The sequence below is a fragment of the Mustela erminea genome, chromosome 14 (assembly GCF_009829155.1).
Source record: "Mustela erminea isolate mMusErm1 chromosome 14, mMusErm1.Pri, whole genome shotgun sequence".
NCBI classification, from domain to species: domain Eukaryota; kingdom Metazoa; phylum Chordata; class Mammalia; order Carnivora; family Mustelidae; genus Mustela; species Mustela erminea.
The window spans coordinates 85,819,134-85,844,319 of record NC_045627.1 but is presented as its reverse complement, the minus strand read 5'-3'; the positions used below and the strand labels follow the sequence as shown (position 1 = coordinate 85,844,319).

Here is a 25,186-nt window from a genome sequence, read left to right as displayed (position 1 = left end):
ACAAGCCTGAGGCAGGAAGAGGCAGTGTGGCTATGGTGAATGAGAGGGGAAAGTGAAGAGTCGAAAAGACAGGCAATGTTTTTGGGTGACAGGGGTGTCCTCTAAAAATCTACCTGGATATTAGGTTTCCATGTGAAAGTTAAACTCAGAGCTTACATTAAGACATTACCTGTATATGTGACCTGTATATTCAGTTCTAGGAATAGCCAGAATTTTTGAAGTTAACTTGGATCTGACCACAGGGAGATAGGACTGGAAAGTAATTAGGATTTAGCAAACTGAAACACAATTTTACCATCTGGAAAGAGACCAATTGGGAAAGAATAGTCAGCACCAGCCACGTCAACAGAACTTAAAGGGTAGAAGTTGTTAGAATCTATCTGACCTTGACCAGGGCAAAGATGTATCCAATGTAGCTGATAAGGCCCAGTCACTGTCAAAGTATTGTCCTGCAGCGCTGGGATAAGGCAACAGCTTCCTCACAAATGAATCAACAAACCAGCCCTGGTCTGCTCTTATCCTGTGTTCACCAAGCAATCTATACATTCAGTTTCCAGTAACCCAGACTCTGAGAATGAACACTCCAGCAAGGAGATAGGAATATGATAGGAATATACACTGGTCATTGCAAAAGAAAATCTTCTACATAAAAATTAATATATTGATGTGTGGTTTACTCATTGTCTACTGTTGGTCTGCATGTGGATCAGTTACCCTGGGGCAATTAAAAAACAGGTTTTAATATTCATAAAGCTAATGATTACTAGCCCCTGGACCATGAAAGATCTACCAAATTTTTTTTTTTAGAGATTTGAAAGAGAGAGAAAAAGAGAGCAAGGGAGAAGGAGCGAGAGCGCATGTATGCACGAGTACACACAAATGGGAGGGGCAGAGGAAGGAGAGAGAATCTGAAGCAGACTCCGCACTGAGCATGGAGCCTGACACGGGATTCGATCTCAAGACCCTGAGATTATGACCTGAACTGAAACCAGGAGTCCAACGCATAACCGACTTCACCACGCAGGCGCCCCAGTAATGCCACCTTTTGAGATGTCAGCTGTATTCAATTAATAATTGTTTTTAAACTGATAAAACTTTAATACCACTTTAATACCATTTTACCATGCTTACTCGGATTTGATGAATGGATTTGTATTTTTCTGGAACTGACAGTTCTCCAACAGACTTAATAATAGCTACTGCTTTGTTATCGTCTGAGGGATCCGAGCTGGTACTATAGGACCCATTTTCATCGCTGTCTGGCATCTCTTCCTCCTCTTCACTGTAACTTTCATCAGAATTCTCATTTAAAGGAGATTCTGAACTTTCTTCTTTTTTAGGTTCATCTAATTGAAAAAGTTCTGAAAGCATGTAATTGGCTGAAGCAATAATCTTATAAAAAAAAAAAAAGAAATACGTGTGATTGTCATCAAAACTGAACAATCTGAAGTGGAAAAAATGTTACTACGGTACTAACAAATTTTAGGAGGTTGGCAAACAGGCTGTTTCCACACTGTAATACACACAGAACTGTTCTCAAGTCAAAGTTATCAATACTGTGAAGGTTCCCCCGAAAATCTTCATGGGTTGTTTATTTCCTGCAATTATTCCATCCCCAGCCCTCTGTCTTAAAAAGAGGTGGCACGTGGAGGTACAAGTTTTCACAGGGAGTGTCATAACTAAAATATTAGCGAGACAACTCTCTATATTAACTGAGAAACCAGAATTTCTCTTCACAAGCTATAATTTACTAAGGGTTTGATAAGCAACTAATATTTACTACATGACCTTTGGTTCCGGGGGGGGGGATCCCCCACTAGCTTAATGAAAGAAAAGTCCAACCTGGCATCTCTTAAAATTAGCATTTACGTATTATATCATTATTTATTCTACTCTATTATCAGTAATTATTTTTTGACCACAGACATTTAATAGTTTTAAAACCGTTTTCTAACTTTCATGTAAACTATTCAATTTCTACCAACTGCCACTATCTCATAATCAGCAATTAGGTATTTAAATCAGAAATTATTTTGTTATTTTTCTTCAAAAAGAATTTTCTCATGGTTTGGGATCTAGGATAAACTTTTATATCCAACTGGATGTGGCTACAATTAAAATTAACTTGGATCTTAACAAATTTTAACTAATTTGGTTAACTAATTGGATCTTAACAAATTTTATACCTATGTTCCTGCCTATGTTCCTGCCTACGTTCCATGCTTTTCCTAATTCAAGTGGAACACAACCAGCATTACACCAAAATGCAGCTGTCAGGTTCAGACAACTGAGGGAAAGGGTGATGTAAAACTGTGGGGCACAGGACTGAAAGATTATTTTAAGAGATGCTTTATATACTGAGGTATGGAGTGTGAACTTTAGTTATACAACAAAGTGACAACAAGGCCCATTTGTGTAAATGGATCTTTTAAGAAATACTGTAAAATACTTTTCCACCTTCTAGAAGTGCTAAGAGGAAAAAACAACACCATTGTTAAAATCACATGAGTTCTAAAATTATAAAACAGTGTTATCTGAGAGAAATGTAATGTCAGGCAGCCACATATGAAATTTTAAATTTCTAGTGGCTAAAATATGGAAGGCAAAATCTGGCAAAATTAATTTTTATGTATTGGTTCAGTAACACAAAATATTACCATTTCAACATGCAATATGCACACCCAACCTTCAAAATCCATGTGTATTTTACACCTGAAGCACACCTCAATTCCGATTAAGCACATTGTAAGGGCTCAACAGCCACCAGTGGTCACCGGCTAACGTAACGGATAGGGCAGTTCAGACTATGAATTAAGAAGCTTTAAGTCTAGGCAACAATCTTTCAAAATGCTAGAATATTTTAATTTTTTTATTTTTTCAGAATGCTAGAATATTTTTAAAGAGCATATAAATGTTAATCTTACTTGAGGATGTCTGCTTTTGTCCAACAACTTAACACAATTAAGAAGCAACGTTCTAATAGTCCCGTAGTGTTTCTTATTTTGATTCTTCTTCATCATCATGTTGCAAGCAACCCTAAAAAAATGTTTATATCAACTTTACACCCCATTCCTCATTCTCTGCAAGACTCAAGCATAACCATGCCCTTCTTACCTTCCAATAAAATAAAGAATATAAGAAACAATACTGTATTTTAAAATATGGTATTTACTCCCCCCTCCCAAGTTGACTTTGGTACAGCCTGTAAACATATGCACTATACTTTGCTTCTTAAGCCACAAAAACCTAAGAGGTATTTAAAAGCTTTGACCTGTAATGTGTGGCTGTGCACTTTAAAATTTTCAATAAGACGACTTCTTCAAGCACTCACTTATATAAGAGAATAGCCACTGGCATCGTGAACGGGTTTTGGTACTTGTCTTCGGTTTCTTCACAAAGAGTAGTGAGGTCATAAAGCTTCACTATATCGCTGCCACTTGCTGAAAAGGAAAACAAATTTTAGATCATCAGGACCACTCCAATCAATTATTATTGTTCATTCAAGAAGGAATTTACCTTTAAACAGCCAATAGGTATGTCCCTCTTTCGTACAGTTAGATTTTAGAAATGATAAAATATTCTGTGCAATGTCTTTTATGACTTTCGTAGAAAAGTTCGAGTTTTCCAAATTGGGAATCTCTTCGGTTTTTATCATTTCATACTTCTGTAAAACACAGAAAGAATGCAGCTTCAGAGAAAACCTAGGCAGCAACTCTTCTCTATTTTTTTTTTAAGATTTTATTTATTTTTTATTTATTTGGCAGACAGAGATCACAAGTAGGCAGAGAGGCAGGCAGAGAGAGGGAGAGGAGGAAGCAGGCTCCCTGCTAAGCAGAGAGCCCGATGCGGGGTTCGATCCCAAGACCCTGGGATCATGACTGCGCTGAAGGCATAGGCTTTAACCCACTGAGCCACGCAGGCGCCCCCCTTCTCTTATTAAGAAGGAACCAAACATATAAACCCTGCCATCAGAGATCTATGCAGCCCTAAAGAGCTTAAACCGCTGGTTTTCAATCTTTTTAGTGCTCTAACATTTCAAAGGAATCTGACCCACCTGTCAGCAATGCTGTCAGCTTACCACAGGAACAAGTCTCAAGAGAGAATCACCACCAATTTTAGGCACGATCCTGCTTCTGTTCTCATGTGGAACAGCTCATAGCATACAATTCCTTCTGTTCTACCTGGTGGTTTTCACCTGGGAGGGTGGCAGATGAAGGCAGACTTCACCCAGCTGCTTTCCCCCAGACACTAGACTCACTGGGCACGTCTCCCCAGTAGACACTATTCTTCCCTTGAGCTACGACTTGACTCCTTTCCAGAAACAGAACCAGGGACTGGAGGCAGCAACAAGAGTAGAGGCCACAGGGAAACCACTGCCACTACTTTTTTTCCACATTTTTTTTTCTCGTTTGTCTTCTGTTCACACTTCCTTAAATGTCTCTTACCGCATTTGCTGAAAACTCTAAAAAACTCCAAGTGGATTGGAAAATAAGACCAAATAGTCTCCCCTAAGGTTGGTTTTCATCCTTGTTGGTTCATAGAAAGTCCCGCATCTTAATTCCTTCCTTAAAACACTCCTCTCCTGGATTTTATACTGCACGATTTCAGGTCCCCTCCCCTTTCACCCACACGGGGAAAGGCTCCAACATTTGAGTTGAATAGATTTCCACGGTGATGGCGTCCCACAGTACCCGGGGAGAGACGGCACTCCGGTTACTTCTCTATCCCCCTCTTCTCCAAAGCCTGCGACATCAAAATGCTCACAGGGACATTTCAGTGCTTTCCTCAAATGGAACACATGATGAAGACAGATCACCTTCCCTGCCTAAACCATTTCCAGGTCCCCATCTCAGGCAATGATACACCGCTATTCTAGACCCTGAGCCCTGAAATTCCCTGTAATGCTACCACTCCCTCCAGCCACAGCCTCTCATTAAATGCTGTTTAGGGTAATGGTACAAAAGTGCTTCCCAACTAACAGTGCAAATCAGAATCTACAAAGCCTTTTCCTTTTTTAATTTTCTTTGACCGATACATAGATCCCACCTATCCTGATATACTAGGAAGCCAAGCCAACTGTTTTTTTTAGAGAACAGGAGTGATTCTGATAAACACTGAAGAATCACTGGGTTGGAGTACAATGGTTAGAAGCACTGCCTCAGCGAGATACAGGTTCCAATACTGGCACCACCACTACTAGCAATGTAGTCCTGATCTTCAAGCTACCCTCTTTATCAAAAAGGAATACTGGTATTCCAGCAGCTAAGAAGATCAAGTAAGTAATGCATGTAAAGCACTTAGCAAAGTATCTGGAACAAAACAAGCACTCCATAAGCACTAACTCCTCCTTCTTATCATTGTCAATTCTTAGTACTTCCTCTGCAGTTTAAGTCCATCAAGTTACAAAAGTAGAGCAAGGCCCTCCCCAGGCTTCTTGTCTTGGAGACCTCCATGGCATCTCCAGGCTAAGACTCCAATACAGTGAATTTCACCTCCCAGATGTAAAGCCTTCACAGATTCCAGATGACCAACTGAACTAAGCCCACACTTCCTAAGCTCAGCATCCTGGACTGAGCTATTTGACTCCATGAGCTATCCTGGACTCTGCATTATTTGACCTTGGCTTTTCTAATCTATTTGCTCTTCTGTCACATGAATCCCAGGTCCCTAGCTGCATTTGTTATCAATCCCTTCATTTACTTACACTAGTCCTCTAACATTCATCTCTTGCTTTTGGAGAGGCTATCATTCAAGATTCCATTGAGAGGCCGCTACTTCCTCAAGTCTCTACAGATTAAAACAGAAGCGACCGCACCTTCCCCGACTGCCCAGCTTTCCGCGGCTGTCCTGCCCGCTAACGGACGGTCTCCTATCCTTCTCTTTGCACCATCATTGCCCACTAGGATTTTACTTTTCTGGGTAGTGACCAAACTTTATTCTGTTTTCCCCCAACACTTATAATGAAGATAAAGTGCCTCGTGACTAGAACAAGCTCATTAACAATAATATGCTTTGCAAGCTATCGACTTCACACATTATTGTTATAGCCCTCCCCTAAGACTGCATATCCGGAGTAGATATTCCGATACTGAACAGACACCTCCACTGTAGAAATATTTTTAGATAATTACTATGAATGCATGGCATTAAAATCAAAGTTCTGTGGCTACAAATGTAGGTTGCAGTGTATTTATGACCTTCCTACAAATTACCTATATAACTACACTCCCGTAACATCTAGAATTCTGGTATCACCAACGCAAATGTGCAATCACTCAAATTTTCAGTTTATTCACAGCAATCTTCCTTGTTAAAAAGCCTAGTCTTTAAGGGCCTCAAGAACTTTGGTGAGGTACTCTCTGCACTGAGTTTCATTTGGGAGAAAAGTCACACCGCAGCTTACTTACCTGTACAATTCCATTTACGTGAAAACACATCACAAGTTCTGGTACGTTGCATATCAAGTTGTCCAACCAATAGTCAATCCCAGTTAGCACGTTAATTGGTTTGTTGTTGTCCCTAAAAATGCACATTTCCGGTGTTAGGCAGTTTAAGATGTTCCGCAATAAACCATCTGAGACTTATTTCCACCATTTGACCACTTTAACCTATACTCCCCAGGTGAAAAATGCCACACGCACTTTCTGATGAAATATGCACATGTAACACACAGTTCATTCACATGGTGTGTTCTCCACCATGTTTCTGTAAGTTCTGCTTGAGTTTCTAAGTGGACTCCACAGGAGTTCTCAGTAAGAGTAGAAGGAAGTGGGAAAGCAGATTGCTGTGAGCCCACTGCCTGCTCCTCACACAACCGAAGGTGAAGGACTGACCACGTGTGATAATGCCCCCACTGGAGCCCCCACTGGCCCACACACACCAACACACACAGCTGCAGCACCAAAGCAGCAAGTGCTCACAGTCAGCTAACAGGAAGCTGGTAAACCATCCCCTTAACTAATTAAATTCTATTATATTCTCACACATTGTGAATTCCCACACAAGATTAAGCCAGTGCAACAGATCTCTGACTCCATTCATTAAGGGCCTGAATGAAAACCCAACCTCAGGGCTTTCAGCATTTGCTGATAACAGCCCCTTCCTCACTCCTGCATGGATTTCAATTCATGGGGCAAGGAGAAAGGTGAAAAACCCAGGTGATGATTAACAGATTAAGTGAAAGCAGATAAAACACTGACTCTAAAGAAATACCATTCTGGTTTACCTGAGACGTAAGCTGACTGCTGGATACCTGCCTCCTCCAAATATAGGCATGTTGGAGCCAACTAACATATGGATATCTTCAAATGTCCATAAGATATTCCGAACAAAATCATTTTTAAGACCCTTTGATTAAAAATAAAATAAGAGAGGTTACTATGTAATATACAGGAGATCCATAATTTCCCCCCCATGATTCACAGAAATTCTAGAAAAAGGAAAGACAAAGAAGACATAGTAAATTAAGGTCACAGAGCTATAAGATCACAGAGATGTTTAGAAAGTGATTTTCAGGATCAAGTGGACTTATTTTCCCTACAAGTCCTAGCTTTTAAATGACAAAGCAGTCTGGGGATCAGGTGTCCCAATTTGGACACCACAGAAAGCGTACCTGACTGTTCTCCCCGTCATTGAATAAAGTAGTCAGGTTTTGTTCTTTGGGTGCTGAGGCCACATGCCCCAGTATGTATGAGGGTTCAAGAGGCTCACTTCCCTGTGAAAAGTGCAAGGACAAGGAGTGACTCTGCTGCCGTAATTTCTCACAAATGGCCTACTTTTCTAGTATCCCCTAAACATTCAAAGCATAAACCTCAAATCTACTTTCCTGAATTTAGGGCTAATGTGCAAATCATGAACTCCCATCACCATGTGGCTTACTTCAGCTCTTAATTATCATAGCTATTCTAATAAGCTAATCACATTTAGATCTTACTCAAATAAAAAAGATTAAAGATTTTATTTTTAAGCTTTCAAAGTCTTGATTTTTTTTTCTTTTTTGGTTAAATCTGAATACCACTATTTCAGCCCATGCCATCTCTACTGAATTAAAAAATTTCTAAGACATCTCAGGCATATTCTTTTTAATTTTCCTGTATTTTTAAAAAGACTATTTTAAAGTACTCTCTACACCCAACATGGGGCTCGAACTTTCAAACCCAAGAAGATCAAGAGTCACACACTCTACTGACTGAGCCAGTTGGGCACCCCCTGCCGTATTATTTTTGAGACATCGGTCATTAGAGCAGCCCCGAGGTCTGCCATTGTCCGACATGGGCTTCACAGAACACTAGTCCTTGAGGTACTCGGTGAAGACCTTCCAGAGGAAGTTTTGAAACCCTCTGATCACTACGGGCTTGCTTTTGGACAGTAACAATGCTTATTACATTTTTAAAAAAAGCCTCTAAAAGGTTCTGTAAGAGAAAAATCAACTTCTCCTCTGTAAAATCCAATGATCTCAAATTTATTTAATCTCAGAACACGTTTTAATCTTAATACATTCTGTGGAATATATTCTAGAAAGCACTTAAGGAGGGGAACCTTTGACAATGGGTAAACTCAGTCAGTGTACCACTCAAATTTCCAACCATCAGGGACAGTTGCCTTAAGAAACATCACTTTATGCTGTGAAGTGCGTAAACCTGGCGATTCACAGACTTGTACCCCTGGGGCTAATAATACACTATATGTTTATTTTTTAAAAATTACTTAAAAAAAAAAAGAAACATCACCTTAAACTTTTAATCCCAAGATCAGTATGTGTGTGTGCACATGTGCACAGCTAATTCCATCCATCTCTTACTTCCCAACCTCTGCACATGCTAACAGGCTCAGCCCCTGCCTGGGAAGTGAGCAGGTCGGCTGCAAGTACAGTGGGGATGGGGGTGGCGGGAGATCTCCAGTGCTTTTGCTGTCTTGTAGTCTCCTTAAAGAGTCCCACTAGAAAGCCAAGCTTTTTTATTTTATTTCTTTGTACAGACAAGGCATCAACCTGTGGACCAAATCCCCAAACTATACTTGTGAGGTAGCAGCTTTAGCGAGTCTGGGCTCTGGGTTACAATGTTCTCAGTGAAAGTCCAGCTCCAAGGCCAACCACAGACATCTAGAGAAACTCTGTTGCTGCTTAACACAGGCCTCAAACTAGCAAGGTTAGTTTAGGGAATAAGAATTCACGAGGTAACAGAGTGCACAATAATCTCCAAATCTGAAATGCAGGCAGTATAATGTTATAGAAAATACTCCGTCAAGAAGATTTCTTTTTATGGCAGGCTAGCTCTGCTTAGGACCATGCCATCGCTCTGACAAGCCCACTGCTTACAAGGCCATTCTAGACATGTGGGAGTGCATGGATGCAGTGGAGTACTGTGTCAGAACAGGACCCTAAAGTCTGGAAGCTCAGGGTGTAAATCCTCAGATCTCCCCAGTGGTGGGACCATGAGCAAACATCTACTCTTTGTGAACTTCAGTTTACTGACTTATAAAATGGTACTGAATACATATACAGCCCCAAGGAGGAAAACAAATGTATACGTACACATATACACATACACGGCTTAAAGTACGTGGCATAAAAGGCATTATATAGACACCAGCTTACTTCCTCCACATACAATTCTACAGATTCACAAAAGCCTCCGTGCTTTTTCATAGTAAGCACTAAACAGGGTAGGAACAGAATAATAAGGCTGCAAGATGAGCAGATAGGTGGCAGGAGATTCGTATTTCTGTTATGTGGTCTTTTTGTAATATGTGGGTTTTGAAGTCAAGGAATACTAAATAAATTTTTTAAAACGCCATTAATGCAATATAATCACATACAGGGAAGTGCATAAAATGAATCATACACAGAAAAATGACTAATTACAAAGCAAATTATCCATGTGATCATCACCCCGGTCACGACACTGGACCCTGCTAGCACCCAGCACCCATGCCCCTTCGTATTCTCACAACACCCACCCCTCCTGGAGGCGAGCACTATGTGAACCTGCGTGGTAATTACTTCCTTCTTTTTCACTATAGCTTTCCTAACCTGGGAAAAAATTTAAACTCATTATATAGCTTAATGAGCTTTCTCTATCTCAAAACCTACTAAAACTAAAATCAAGTTAAATGCATTTGCCTCCTGTAACCCTAGTTTGTGAGGACAGCAACAATCTGCACAAATAATGTTCAATATGTGAGAACACACAGCTAGAGGAAAAACACAATTAACCAAAGATCTTATTTTTATCTTCGACTCTGTCAATGTTTTCCTAAAAACAGATATGCATAAATTTACATAGATTCAGTTACTTTACTCTTTGATAGACACAGTAAAGACAAAAACTAAACAAGAAGTAAGAAAAAGACCAAGAATACAACAGACCAAACAGATATACTACTCTTTCTTCCTTTCTAAAAACTTTACAATATTAATGTGGGTTAAGTCTCAGGAACTTCATCCAGAAAATCTTAAGGGCAATTTTAGGCTTAACAATCAAAAAATTAAGGTAAGAAGGTCAGTATTATGTTACAAACAGGCCTGTGAGTCTCAGTATTTGATAGGCATTCACTGTAAGTCTAAAGCTTAAAATAGTTTCTATCACAGTATTATATAATAGTCTTATGACTTCAAGGAAATAATCAGCATTGATAAGAGGCATTAAATAGACACTAGCTTATTAAAAAGACACCACAGACCTGGTTAATGACACCTATTAAATAGACACCATAGACCAATGTGTTTACACTGGTAAGCTATTTTGAATGCCAGTAAAAATCTTTAAATACTTCAAATTAATTTTAAAAACATTATCTAGCTATTCATAATATTTTCTACAAATCCTATTTTGAAAATTTTTAATAACGTATTTTTTACTCCTATTCTTCCATTTTTAACAAGATCACTTGTTTTGTCTTCTTAAAGGAGTTTACTGAATTAACATCTAAGTACTAACTAACCTGACTGGAAGCACTGGGGTCTTCAGAAACTGAAGAAGGCATTTCAAAGGGGGCGGGCCACGAAGCCCCGTCCGAATCATTTGTCTGATCTGAACTGGATGATTCCTGCTGTTCTGCAGCAGATGGGACAGGCTGAGCGGCTCCATCACCATTGATACTGGCCAAACCAGAAACAAAAACATCACATTGTTACTAAAGTTAACTTTATGTGACAGTCCACCAGTTTTTTAAAGCTAAATTCCATATCAACTATAAATCTTATTTTAAAAAGGAACAGAAGACATTGAAATATCAATAGTTACACAACTTACTTTTACTAGCTTAAATTTCAATTTCAGAATAGAATTTCATCTTCCTAAAGATAAAAAATAAACAAGTAGCCAAGTACCTGTAATATAAAAACTTGGAAAGAATAGCTTTCTGATACCAGTGTTCTTTGCTTTTCTTCTTCCTCTGCCACTTCTGGTCAATGAGTCTTTGATAAAACTCTTTCAGCCATGTCCAATCACCAGTCTGAGTAACAAAAGAAAATGATAAATACAACAAACCTGTAATCAAAACATTTGTTACCCTCTCCTCTTTTACAAAAAATGCTCTATTTTAAAAATACTATTTCATAAACACATACTCAAACACTATCATTCTTGACTTAATCCCTTTCACCTCTTTGGGGAAATCTGTCTTCCTCTTCTCCTTGAGCCAGGCTAAGAGAAGTGGTTTTTCTTTCTAACATGTTCCTTGGCACCTGGAAGAAGCCCCAATATGCATATCATATTGAAATTATCTGTGTTTATAACGCCAAAACTATAAGCTGCCAGGAAAGAAGGACTTGTGATTTACTCATTGTCACATCCTAAGAGCTTGACCAGTGACAAGCATACATACACTGTGACCTGCCAACACTCCCCAGTGAGAGTACAGAAATGGAGAGTAAGCCTTGAGACACTGAAAGGTTGTTGTTAACACTTTTCAAAAAAGTATCCATCACCAACACACAGTGGGGAGGGGAGTGGGGAAGTCATTTACCAAAATGCAGTTTGAGAAGTTCTGCTTTAAGTGAACCAATTAATACTAATAACCATGTATTCAGAGGACTTATTTCTAACATCTTTCACATTTTCTGGCAGTTATGTTTCAAGAGAATCTCTTTAATGGAGACACCGAAGAATTTTTCAAAAAAGTCAGCAATCCCCTAAGATTTCTGATTTTTCACAACTTTCTCCATTGGTTTCATCCTTTTCTTTGCAAGAATCCTGGCTGTTGGTTATAAATAAGTTTCTTCCCTACTCACTCTGTTTTCTATTTTTTTTTAATTAAAACTTCTTTATATTCCCGAACCATCTAATTTCTCAGTTGCTGAACTGCTGAACCATGTTTCCGCTTCAGTCTTTCTTTGAAATGATATTTCTAGTCCCCTTAAGTTGTTAAAATAGTGCTTAAATGGTTGTTTTTCCACCAAAAGTTATTACCTGAGATGATCTCATGAAGAGTTCCTGAATGTCTAACTCATCAAGTAAAAGAGTCCTTCCTATGCGGTGGACGGCCATGCTTACATGGGACTTGCTGTAGGGAATCTTCAGGAGCTTTTTTATGTTCTTTAAAAAATTAAGAGGAAAACCAGTTTAAAAAGACCTTTTTAGTGTCACCCAAACTCTTTCAAATTTTAACTTCATTCAATTTTAAAGCATAAGAAACTTTATTTTCCTAAGGTTATATAAACTACCGTACACAAAGAGCTAAACACAAACACATGGAGGACAAAACTTTAAAACCAGAATCACCTACACTTTAGCAGCCATCCTATTTTAATGTAAATGGTGGACACACATTTATTTTTACACTATGGAATTTCCTAAAAAGTTAAGTGTGTACATGTCACTTTTGCACTGACCCAGGCTTTTAGCATATCAGATATCTAAAACTGACCAACTAAGGAGCAAAAGATTTTGCCTTAAGTATTATTTCTAATTCTCAATTGGAAACATTATATAAATCATCCCAAACCTTTCAATGACTTGTAATTGCTATTATTAAAAAACAACCACCAATATTAATTACTATCACTGCCTGTGTTTTGGGTGTCACTCCTTCCTTTTTGAAAGGAGATGTGGAAGAGTGTTACTTTATAGCACAAAAGGTATTCGATAATCAGACAGTTGGATCTTATTTCATCAGCAATTTTTTAAGACTACAGAACAGAGAATGTTATAAATCCCTAACATAAACACCCCAATTACATTCTCCAATAAGCACACTTACTTCAGAGTCAGAGACAACGTCCACATCGTTTCCCACAGAATCAATAAAGTCGTATGCCATACCAAAGCTAATGAAGGGAACAAAGGCCACAAAGGTCATGCTCATAATGAAACAAGTAGAGTTTATGAATACACTATTCCGTCAGCTTCAGGGTACCCATTTTCCACATTCTTACGTCTCTGCAATCAATATGCCTATCAACAACAGAGTTGACTTTTCTCCATCTTCATGGTACAAAGATTTAAATCAATCACATCTTTAATTTGATAAAACATAGTAATAATCATTAGACGCAATTAATAGGACGCATCTAGAATTTAAAAATTAACAATTACTTTCTTTTTTTGTAATTACAAATCCCCCCCAAAAAATCTCCAAGAGAAACCAGTTTAAGATATTACACTTTTTAGGTGAAGAGATAAGAAAAATATAAGCAGAAACATTTATCAGGATTTTAGTCTCTAGGACTGTGTTGCTAGTTCATATACTACACTTTTAGGGAAAAAAAAAAGAACATGACCTCAATTCAGCCCAAAGGAAAAAAGAAAAAAAATGTTGTGTCAGGTGCCACGTGAGGCATGTCTACAATCTCTAAGCCTGAAAAGCGGCTGATGTCACCATTTTCCAGTCAGTAAATGGCAGAGAATTAGAACATTTACCTAGGACTGCCTCACTTCAAAGCATGCTCTGATGATTGCCCACGCAGGCTAAGCAAGTTACTTAGCTTTTCTAAGTCTCAGTCCTCCCACATGGAAAATTAGTTAACAGAACCTAACTCAAAGGGTTGTTGTAAGAAGTCAATGAGATAAACATATAAAGTACTTGGCACACGTTTGCACACGGTCAATGTAACTAAAATTTAAATGACTTTACAATATTTAATTTAGTTGACTGATAACTGATTAAGCCATTCTTCTAAAAGAAAGTATCTTCTAAAAGAAAATATCTGGACTATCTCCAACTTTTTGCTAGTATAACTAATGCTACAAACAACACTATGCAAATATAATTTTTACCTTTGGAAGCATTAGGAGAATTTCTAAGCTACTAACTCATTAGCTTTTAACGTATTTATGGCTCTTGCTAGGTTATGTGGACATATTTTAGGTTCAGTCATACAGAGGGAAAAAAAGAGTATCCTACACATTAAATTGTCTACAAGATTATGAATGTTAGTATATGTTTCTCTGTAAGAACCCAGGCCACTCTCTCACACTTAAATACCACCAGAAGAACTTCCAGCAACTGTCTCAGCAAGTGTCAGAGTCAAGGGTGGTATAAGTTACTGAAAAATGTTCGGTTTCTGTATCAGGCTTTTTCAGATGAAATCATCCACCACCATTTAATGAAAAACTCTACAGGGCAGATTCCATAGTGTTAAGGTTCTCCTCCTGTGCCACCCTGATTCTTTGTATTCATATACTCAAAAGATACCGATTGGCTAAAAATTGAATGATACCCTGATTGAATTTAAATGGTCAAAACTCAGCTTTGTTAATAAACAGGCTGCAGACCTGAAAGAAGCACATGCACCTGACGTCTTCACATGAGAATACAATCCCACTGTGGGGGGAAGGGACTTTGAAAGTCAACCTTTTTCTCAAGAGAAATCTCACCAAGATGGTGAGCATTACAACTTAAACCGAAAAAGCAAACTTCAGAGTCTGGGGGCTGGCAGGGAGGCTGTCGCGAGTCAGGAAAAAATGTCACTGATGGGTATTTACCTTGAAAATGGCTTGCTCTTCTTACTATTGCCAAGAATGGTAGTTCCTGCCGGCCCTAGTTTGGCACTCTCTCTTAACCAGTTGGCAGGTGGGAGTTTCAAGTCTGTTTTCTCTTCAAGGCGTGCAAATGCTGTTCGAGGAGGGGCAGAAGAGTATTTCACCACAGCTCGGCTCTTCACTTCATTGCCTCCAAGAAATAAAGCTGATCCCTAATTAACACATTGAACGAAACTTTAATAACACTGCTAGAAATTTAAAATACCACCTTTATAAGAAGAAAAAAAAACCCACATCAGGCTTCACAAGAATATATGCCACACCCTTCCAACAGCAATAAACGCAAGCATATACTCTCACATTTACTTAGCTCTTTTTCACACAAGTTCAAAGAAAAACACGAGTCAGGAAGCGCAATGTTTATGGTGATCAGCTAAGACTGTGGACAAGCAAAAGCCAAGGACAGTCAACAGAATCCCAAAATGCAAAATTTGGTAAAAGCCTCTGTTTGTTATTAAAGATGAACTATTTTAATTTCAGCAACATATCATTTAGAATGTCTTTTGTGGTAGGATATCTGCGGCGGTTTTGTTTTTAAGCAACCTCTACGCCCAACGTGCGGCTTGAACTCACGACCAGGAATCCCTCGTTCCACTAACTCAGCCAGCCCGGCGCCCCTCGGGCTTTCCGGTTTTCAAGCAAACGATGAGGAGCTGGTTCGCTGGGTCATTACACACTCGGAGCCTCTGCCTCCACAGCAAGGCGCTGGAGGCGCCTCACACTCCTCACCTGCACACCCCCGAGCAAGCTCAGTGTGCGAGTTCGCGATCTCAGCCTTCCCCTCAGTCCCTTCTCGGCCGGGGAAATACTATGAACCCTTCAAGGGTTACCTCGACCCCGTTTCGCGGGGCGCCCCCCGGCACCCGCTCTTCTCCCCGCAGCTCTGCACGACTGTGCCACACTGTGGAGCCACGCATTCCCGCTCCTTGACGGCCGCTCGTCGGGTATAACCGAGAGGGAAGCCAGAACTGCTTTGGATACGAGTGACTTGGATGCAAATACCCGAGCGCCAGGTCACCGACACGGGGGCTTCCCCTCCGGCTGGCGGACTGTCCGGGAGACGCACAGCAGCCACCGGGAACCGTAACAGGCCCCCCTCGCCGAGCGGGCCCGCAGCCCCCGGAGCCCTGCAGGTCCAGCCCCGGGACCGACTCACCTGTGCAGAAGGTTCCTCGGATTCTCCCTGGGACAGGAGGCTGAGCCCTTCCCGAGCAGCGGCCCCGGCCGGCGGAGACTCCGCTCCACCCTCCTTGGAGTCCCCCATCACCTCGGCCCAGGGCAGACGAGGCGGAACGGGATCCGAGGAGGCGCGACAGAAACCGGGCCCAGCGGCGCCGCGGCACAGCGAAGCAAGCCCCAGAGACGCCCCCGCTCACTGAGCTTCCGGTCTATGACCGGAAGGAGGCGCGGTGACGCGCCCAAATCTCGCGATCTTTGTGCCAGAGGCCCGGCCCCGTCTTCCCCCGTGGAAGCCACCTTCGCGGCGGCGGCAGGAGGTGTAGTGCGCCTGCGCCTGCGCCGGACGGAGGCTCCTCAGGGGACCACGTCTCGCGGTAGCTGATTCCCAGGCTCCACCCCTTGCACGCCTCCAGCCTTTGTTGGCAAACAGTTCTGGCAACCCGGGCTCGGGGACGTCTGTTTCGGCGAGGTCGTCGCAGCGCGGTGCACGGCGCGCAGTCCTGTAACCAGCCGTTCCAGTTAAATAAAGTAGCGAGGTGCGAGCGCTCCTGCCTCCGCAGCCTTCAGTGCCCCACCGGCTTACAGACGGGCTCACAGCCCCAGGAAGGGAGAGATCAGGGGCGCAGGTGAGGGGCAGTGCAGGCTCCGGCGCGCCCCGGCTTGGCGTCCTGCTCGCGCATCGCAATGCGGGTTTGGGCCCGTGGCCCCGAGGGTCGGACTGGCGGCCTTCCGCCTTTACGGAACCGACGCGTTTCGAAGGCGGTCGCACCTCCACAGGGTTTTTCCAGGTGCCGCGCTTGCCTAGTGACTCGGGAAGCACGGGCGGAGAGCCTGCCAGCTAGTCCGGCCCCAGGGAGCTAGCAAAGGGCTCTCTGGGTGGTCCTGGGGCTTGTCCGGCGTTAACGCGCGCAGGAGACACCTGGAGATCTAGTGGACGTGCAGATTCTGACTCAGTAGGTCTGGGATGGACCTGAGATTCTGCATTTCCAACAGACTCCCAGGAGATGATGCCGGTGCCTACAGTAGAAGGACGTAGAGGAACAGCCAGCGCCCTGTGAAAGCTTGGGAGACGCGAGGATCTCTTCTGCTCAGAATCTGCATCTACTGCCATATCAAGCATAAATGCAGCCACATGCTTCATAAAAAGTTGCTTAGTTTTGTGGCAAAACATTGGAAACTTTTTGAAAAATTAATTTTGCCTTGCAGTATTTGGCTATCTCAACTTGTAACTTACATTGGGCTCTGATAACGATGTGTGCATAGTCACACGTCCTTGTGACTGAGGAAGCTCAATTTGCAATTTGTTTTCAAATGTACGGGAACGTTCTTATGAATTATATTTAACAGTGAATTATACATAATAGTACATTTTGTAGACACTTCAACATGTATTGATTTTGATTTTTTAATATTTTGTAAAGTCCTTTTTTTGCAGGGCAATACATTTATTGTAAAAAAATTGAACACAAATTATCTAGCATTAGGAAGATGATTAAGTCTTTTTTGGTATAGAATACCTTTTTTTTTTCCTTTAAAAAATTTATTTATTTATTTGACAGAGATCACAAGTAGGCAGAGAGAGGGGAGCAAACAGGCTCCCTGCTGAGCAGAGAGCCCAACATGGAGCTTCATCCCAGGACCCTCGGATCATGACCTGAGCCAAAGGCAGAGGCTTTAACCCACTGAGCTACCCAGGCACCCCTGGTATAGAATACCATTAACTTGTGCAACTATTAACTTCTTTTTCAGAAATGTTCAAGAACATTTCAATTGCACATATGATGTTAAATGATAAAAATTTAAAAAGCAAATATGTATTATGATCCTAATTTTTAAAGCGTATCTTTTGCCTGTGTCTGTGTCCATAAAAAGCCTCTGAGTGGTAAGATGAAGTGATTTAAAATCAATTCTTTAAAGTTTAGTTTTCCATTTTTCTTTCTGATTATGCATTATTTTATCATAAAACATAATTTTTATTAAACATAATTTTTTGTAAGAAGGGATTTTCTGAGGTAGCAGTAATTCTTATTTTCAGGACTCAAATATGTTTCAGGCTTCCCGAGAAGCAGGTTCCTGAACCCTTGGTGATGTTGCTTAGTGGGAAAATGTGCCGGAAATGGCCTGTGAAAAGGCAGAGAGGGGGTGCCTAGGTGGCTCAGTTGGTGAAGCATCTGACTCTTGATTTCAGTGGCTCAGGTCATAATCTCAGGATTGTGATCTCAAGCCCTGTGTAGAATTCCTCATTCAGCATGGAGTCTGCTTGAGAGTCCCTCTCCCCTCTGCTCCTTTCCCCCAACACTCACATTTTCTCTCTCTCTCAAATAAATATTTTAAAAAGAAGAAAAAGAAACAAAGAAGGAAGAAAGAATGAAAAGGCAGAGAGGAATGAAACAGCCAGAAATTCAGTATAGAAAAAGCAGGTCAGCTACAAAAAGGGTCCTGGGGCAGAGAGGGTCTTCAGGGTAGCGGGGTTACCAATGAGTGCCAGGACCTGAGGAAGACTGGTTTTCCTGAGGCCGCTCCCAGAACTAGAACCAGCAAAGTGTAGACAGTAATGGAGGGGGATTCCTGAAGGCAAGAGAAACTGGGTACATCTCAGTTATAGAGAGTTAATCCTTTCTTCTAGCTAAGTGCTTGTTAATTGCTCTCTTTTCTTCCGTACAAACACTTTTAAGTGCTCTGTGTGTGTGTGTGTGTGTGTGTGTGAGAGAGAGAGAGAGAGAGAGAGATCGTGAGTTATCATTGTTTCTGATGTAAGTGATTGAAATTTAATGTTGTGGGTAACATGGATCCTTACTTTCAGAATTTCACATTTTAAGAAGCTTATTTATGTTTCTTTTTGTATGGTATCTATGTCTGCCTTCTTCCTCCTTCCCTGTCCCGTAGCTTCCGCCCAGCTCAGGATGTGCTCGTCACCTAGGGCCTGCTCTGCTTTGTTGGTAGGTGTCCGTTCCTATAGGCAATCAGCACTCTTGGGTGTTTACCGGGCTCCCCAGCACCTGATGTTTTCACCACTTAGGAAATGTTTGTTGAATGAATCAACGGCTTACAGTTTTCTGCTTCAGCGGGTTGTGCCAGCAGTCTGTATTTCTGGTGTTTCCCCAGGCTTAGGACATCGTTCCCTTCCTCACCTGGTTTATTCCTCAAGACTCATCTCAGATATCGTCCCTAATAAGTCTCTCCCGACACCTCCCCCTCCTTAACCCTTAGGGTCCCTTTCTTTGTTCCCAAAGTTTGTATGTCGCTTTACCCTGCACTTGCCGCTTTATAGAAAAACTAGCTGTATGTATTTGTCTCTCTTGCCACCTGTGAGCTCCTCGAGGGCTAGCGTCCCATCTGATATCTGTTTTACCAACACTAGGCATAGCACCAGCCCATTGAACTGTTTTAGCCCTTAGGCAATGTAGGTAAAATAACTAGTATGACAGGCTTTTAAAATGCTTATCAAAGTGTTTGAGACATAAAAACAGTGTTGTTGGCTCCAATTTTTCTTTAATCTGCAAAATCAAAGCTGAAAAGGTTTAATGAAGTCTCTCCAAATTATTGTGGTGTCAGTCATTAATTATTAAAGTTAGTCTTCACAGCAGTTCCATTCTGAAACAATCCACAGGTTAGACCGCACTTCCAAATCGCATCCTCCCAGCACACGTTATGATTTCAGAGAAATGCCAGACATAAATTTGCTCCGTTACTCACAGCACACAGTGTTTTCCAGAGCAACATTAGAAATCTTGTCAAAAATGTTTACAGTCAAAAATATTAACTGCCTGGGTGGGTCATTCGGTGAAGCAGGTGCTTTTGGCTCAGGTCGTGATCCCAGGGTCCTGGAATTGACTCCTGTATGGGGCTCCCTGCTCTGCGGGGAGTCTGCTTCTCCGACTGCCCCTCCCCCAATTATTCTCTCAATCTCTCTCTCAAATAAATAAATAAATACGTAAATAATATCTTTTTAAAAAATGTTATGGTTCTATGCAAGGGAGATATGCCTAGGAACTGGGAGTTCTGCCCACAAAACAGAAAACATGCAGGGACCACTTAGAATGGGGCTCGTGCCTTGCAAGGTGCCCTCCATGACCTAGTGTTTACAGCTACCCACCTTTACTTGTTTACTTTGCCTACAGAACCTTGGAAGGCCCTGGGTTTCTGACTCCTTGTTCTGGACTTTTAGAAGAGAGACTGAGATGATCTGAGCCAAACCCATCCCTCTGTAGATGTGCAGTGCACTCCAGAAAGGAGGACAGAATTGACTTGTTGAACATCACACAAAACTAGTTTAACAGCAAAAGGGTTGAGTCCCTGACTCCCACGTAGTCTTACAGAAAGTTGAAATGCAGACACAAGCCACCAGACCTTTAGTGTGTCTCAAAATCCCCCAAGGAACTTGTTAAACCAGCAGATCCTCCAGCCATCTCCAGATTCAAAATTGGTATTCTAAGGTAGTGCCGAGAATCTGTATTTTTAGCAAGATTCCGGCATCTGACCACTGCTGCTGGTGAACACAGTTTAGAACAGTGATCTCTACAGACATTCTGCTGGCTTTCAGGAAGCACCAGAACTGCTGCTTTTTAATCTGAAACCTAAGGAAAGATTAAGCCTCCTAGTACTTGATATGCAGACTGATGCAGACACCCTTCCTTGGGCCATGGTCAGATGGTTTATCAGTCACGGAAGATTGGGTTTTGCAGCCAAAACAAGCAATTCCCAAATGCAGTGACTTACAAATAGGGTCCCCAGGTGAAATTCAGGATGGTAAGTTACATTTGAATTTCAGGTAAACTGTGAACAAATTCTTAAGGCTAAGGACATCCCAAATATTTAGTAGAAGTGTGTCCCAGGCAGAATTTGGGACATCCTTGCACTAGTCCACGTGATCTTTACTCTGTGAGCCAGACTGATGAGACCACCCTGAGCACTGCCTGTCGGAGTGGTACAACCAAGAGAGGTACAACTTGTAAACCAGTTCCCAAAGCTTCTGGTCAGGGACACACATACACAAACACCCCCCCAAAACACACACCAAACCAAACCAAATAAACAAACAAAAGGAGTGACAAACATCGCTGCCACTCACCTTTTTTTTTTTTTTTTTTTTTTTGCCAAAACAAGATACACGGCCAAGTGTAGCACCCAGGTGGTAGGGAAGACATACGCCCCAGCAAGGGGCACTGGGTATCTGGGGACCACTCTGTAGTATACCAGTTTATGGTGTCTCAGATGGGTTATTAGATACTGTCTACATGATTAAATCTGGTGACAAAACAAGGCCTTTAGGACAATCTTTTCAGAATTCCGTGATGAGAGGCGACCTTGAAAATCTTATATACCACACACAGTTTATAGATCATCGCGTGGCAAAGCACTTAAAAGAATTGTCAAGCTTAGAAAATAAGTTACTATATTTTATAAAAAGTGTCCCACATTTCCTCATCCTTTTCTGTGGTGACAAGTAGCCATCATTAAGATGCTTTAGTTGGAAATTCCACAAAAATAGACAAGCTTGATCTGTCCCTTTGAAAGAAAGGTGATGGTTTAACAGCAAATGAGAAAGACTTTTTTTTTTTTTTTAACTTTATCTTATGGAGAGAGCACTTTTGAAAATAGATGTTTGAAAATCTTCCAACATTGTGCGCTTTTGTTGCTGAAAATGACCTATGCTGCTTATTAAAAATTAATGTCTACAGTCAACTTAAGAGCTGAAATGTCTCACCTCTTTTACAAATCTTCCGAATGGAGTTTGTTTTAAGTATACCGAGGAGAACAGGGGTGCAGGTCTGGTTTACCTTGGGCAGCATCTATCCAAAGGGGGACAGCAGAGCTGAATTCATACGGAGACAGCAAGCCCCCCGTGGTTCTCAACCACACTCTCAAGGCTTTGGGAAAACCTATCCACATCTTAATTGTTTTCCTCAATACCACTTCTTGGCCTACTCAGAATGCCCAAACTGATCTCTTTGTCATCCACCAACTGATTTGTTTACCCCAAAAATGTGCTGCAAGCTTCACTCTCCCCAGCTGCCAGCAAGAGCTTTCCTCTCCCTCTCTCAATCTCTCTCTTTCTCTCTCTCTCATTCTGCCAGTTTTTAATTTTGTTCCTTGACAACAGTCTGTTGACCTTTCTTCCTCAGGAATGAACAAGTAAACACATTGCATGTAAGACAATTTATAATCTCTGAATTATTCCTTGAAACCATATAACTGGTATGTAGGAAAGATGGATGGACTCAAAGAAGATGGAAATGTAACCAAATTTCAGCTACAATGTTTGCCTCATCTGCGGATACAGTTGAAATGACAGTTTGGCTTGGAAAGCTCTGAGACAATGGGATTCTTCCTAGTTCGTTTATTATCTTTTGAGCTATTTTAAGTAATGACAACCATTCAAACCCTGTTTTAAAATAAACTGAACTTAGAAGGACACTTCAAGTTGTTCAGTCACCAAGTTTTCAAACTAGAAGCACAAAAATAAACCTCTTTGACCACTTTACTCTCTTTTAAAGAATATTAGTAGAACAGAACTCATTTGCAGTTAATAAATTAAAATATGTTAAGTATTGATTATTTTCTACTTTTGTGTTTTGATGTTAATGTATTACTGCTATGATGTAATTTACAAATTACATCACATACTTTGGGGCTGCATGTTCAGAACATTTTGAAACTAATAACAGTGTGTGATAAGAAAGTTAGTAGAATGCTGTTTTTAGAAAGACTATTTTAGACACACCATAGTACCAAAAACCACATGCCAGCTGCTCTTTAAGTCAACAACAGTTATCAAGTAAGTGATCTGTATTTTCCTTTACACTTTAATCTGACAAGAGTAGAAAAATTTTAAAGTGTAAGACAATGAAAACTTAGAGGTACATTTTACCAGTGTAATAGCAACACCCTCTTGGTGAAAGCTACACGGTAGCTTGTTTAATTTAGGTGATAATTATTTAATTGCTCTTCTATTTAAGCAAATTATTTGAAACTCTTCAGAAGCCATTTCGATTGCACTTTCAGGGGTTCTTTTTCTAGATACTGGAAGAACTGAAATCCCTTCGTAAGCTGCTAGCATCGACTTTCAGAACACAATGCAAGTGGTTGTAGGGACAGGTTGTCTGTGCTACGTATTACTTTCACAGCAGACGTGTTCTTAGCCTTTGTGAGTTTTATTCTCCGAAGCTGACTGGAACCCTAAATGAATCCAAAGAACAGATTCAAAGTCACTAACGTCTGCTCTTAAGACAACTCGTTGGTGGCTGGAGCCTGAGGGGTTCTTCATGCTGTGCACACTCCTTCGCACTTTCGAGGAAGAGTGAGAAGAAAGGAATTCTCAAATGAACTTTCAAATCAATCCCATAGTCAGGCACTGCCTGTGGGTCCCCTTTGCCTTTCTAGTTAAGGGTTTGACCTTTGCAGACCCTAAATGAATCATTTAGCTATTAAGCAGTGACACCAGTGGACAGAACAAAAGGAAGGTATCACTTAGTGCCAAAGCATCAGATGTCAAAGTCACTGACTGGACAGACCTTTTAACTAAACATTTCTGTATTTGTCTTCTCATGGTCATGGAAAAGATATACTTTACTTTCTCGGTGTCATGCAGTCACAAGGCACCCAGTAACAGAATCCATTGCATGCGGACGTTGGTCTGAATGATAACCACTGGGTGAACCATGGGTGTTATCCACACATGACAATTTTTTACATATTTATTTACATTTTTTCTCCCTAGGAAATGGAGCCGGAATCCATAGATGTCATTATCCATCTGCACACTTTTATTTACTACCCAGAAGGCAAGGATATTGAATTTTTAGAGTGTCTGGACTTTTGTTCTTTCTTATCACAAATGACTTGGGGAGCTCTGGCCATTCACGTTTACCCCGAGTTGAATGTGCCAGTCAAAGCCTTGCTTCCTGGAGCGCTTTGAGATTCTGGTACAAAAGGCATTTTATAAACACAAAGTAGAAAAGCATCATTTATATTCATTTGCTGCTGTGGCATTTCTCTCTGGAATCTTCCTCCTGTCTGTCAACATTGTGCAAAAAGACTGGCCTCATCTACATTACAAATATCATTCTTTTAATGGTCTTCTGGAAGTAGGAAAGAGCTAGCACGAGAGTGGAAAGAGAAACTTGAGCTGTCCTGTTGGAGGCTGTCAGGCTTGTTTATCCCTGAGACTGGTTGGACATCATCAGCGTGGCTGTCATGACTTGTTTAGGGAAGACTTGAGTAGGAAAGCACGATGGCGTTCTGTGCATCTTGGCTGCAATGAATGTTATGATCTGACTGTCGTAACTCACTGGAAAATCACAGCCAGGGAGATGATCCTCAGAGGGCTCCTTTAGAATAGAACTGGTCTTTCTGGGCGGAGGGTGGTCTGCGCCAGCCTCCACTACTATGGGAAGCCTTCCAGAGTGGAGAAATTTCCACTGAGGTGTCTCCTGGAAACTGTGGCAAGTTCTTTCTCATAGGGGACTGTACTTGGTGTGATTTAAGAAACATCAAGGACTCTATGTCCCAGAAGATCTCCATGTGTGACTTATCACACCCACGGGGTAGGGTTTGCCAACCAGATTGGCTGAAGTAGAGACTGGCTCCAAGGGGCTCTCGTTCCCGTCTAGGAATGTCCTAGAACGTGGGGCAATATGCAAGAGGCAGAGCCTGGGATGGCATTACTTGGGCCAAGGGTCTGAGCGTGAGAGCCATATAAATGAGCGGGGGCATGTATAGATTTGGGAGGAGCCCGGACGACAGGGTGTGGCCACAGGGAAGGATGGTACCCGGAGGGAGAGAGACCTGCATCCCAAGCTTTCTCTCATACCTGGGCCCGGGGCCTCCTCTGTGTCTGCAAACCAACTGTTACTGCTTCTTCTCCTTTGCCTTCTTCTTCAAATATTTTCAATTTTCAAATATATACCTAAGTAGAGAGAGTGGGAAAATGAACCTCCGTGTACCCGTCACCATCGTGCACCTTGAACAATTACCGACACACATCTAGTCCGCCTCCACCCGCAATCCTCCCCTTCCTCGAATTA

The 25,186-nt window shown here is 41.4% G+C and overlaps 1 protein-coding gene and 2 long non-coding RNA genes across 8 annotated transcripts in view; 1 reads left to right on the top strand and 2 right to left on the bottom strand.

The window, feature by feature from the left end:
- The window catches only part of EDRF1 (erythroid differentiation regulatory factor 1), a 42,444-nt gene extending 26,002 nt beyond the window's left edge, over positions 1 to 16,442 (bottom strand). For 2 of the 4 annotated variants that reach the window (XM_032312341.1, XM_032312342.1), the window contains exons 1-13: positions 16,138 to 16,442; positions 14,925 to 15,133; positions 13,201 to 13,267; positions 12,411 to 12,536; positions 11,330 to 11,454; positions 10,942 to 11,098; positions 7,613 to 7,714; positions 7,226 to 7,347; positions 6,408 to 6,519; positions 3,517 to 3,664; positions 3,332 to 3,440; positions 2,925 to 3,036; positions 1,132 to 1,392 (exon numbers count right to left, since the gene is read on the bottom strand). In XM_032312341.1, the coding sequence (XP_032168232.1) occupies positions 1,132 to 1,392; positions 2,925 to 3,036; positions 3,332 to 3,440; positions 3,517 to 3,664; positions 6,408 to 6,519; positions 7,226 to 7,347; positions 7,613 to 7,714; positions 10,942 to 11,098; positions 11,330 to 11,454; positions 12,411 to 12,536; positions 13,201 to 13,267; positions 14,925 to 15,133; positions 16,138 to 16,245 (1,758 nt within the window). In that variant the 5' untranslated portion in view covers positions 16,246 to 16,442. The remainder of the gene's footprint in view (positions 1 to 1,131; positions 1,393 to 2,924; positions 3,037 to 3,331; positions 3,441 to 3,516; positions 3,665 to 6,407; positions 6,520 to 7,225; positions 7,348 to 7,612; positions 7,715 to 10,941; positions 11,099 to 11,329; positions 11,455 to 12,410; positions 12,537 to 13,200; positions 13,268 to 14,924; positions 15,134 to 16,137) is intronic. The other 2 variants (XM_032312344.1, XM_032312343.1) reach the window with 2 other exon arrangements.
- Positions 16,443 to 16,540: 98 nt separating this feature from the next.
- LOC116572903 overlaps positions 16,541 to 25,186 on the top strand; it is a 28,262-nt gene continuing 19,616 nt past the window's right edge. Inside the window, exon 1 of one of the 3 annotated variants that reach the window (XR_004278547.1) lies at positions 16,541 to 16,786. This is a non-coding gene — a long non-coding RNA (uncharacterized LOC116572903). The remainder of the gene's footprint in view (positions 16,787 to 25,186) is intronic. The other 2 variants (XR_004278546.1, XR_004278548.1) reach the window with 2 other exon arrangements.
- On the bottom strand, positions 18,943 to 20,015 carry LOC116572904. The gene is made up of 3 exons (XR_004278549.1): positions 19,925 to 20,015; positions 19,077 to 19,083; positions 18,943 to 18,952 (listed from the first exon to the last, which is right to left on the bottom strand). It is a non-coding gene; the product is annotated as an uncharacterized LOC116572904 (long non-coding RNA).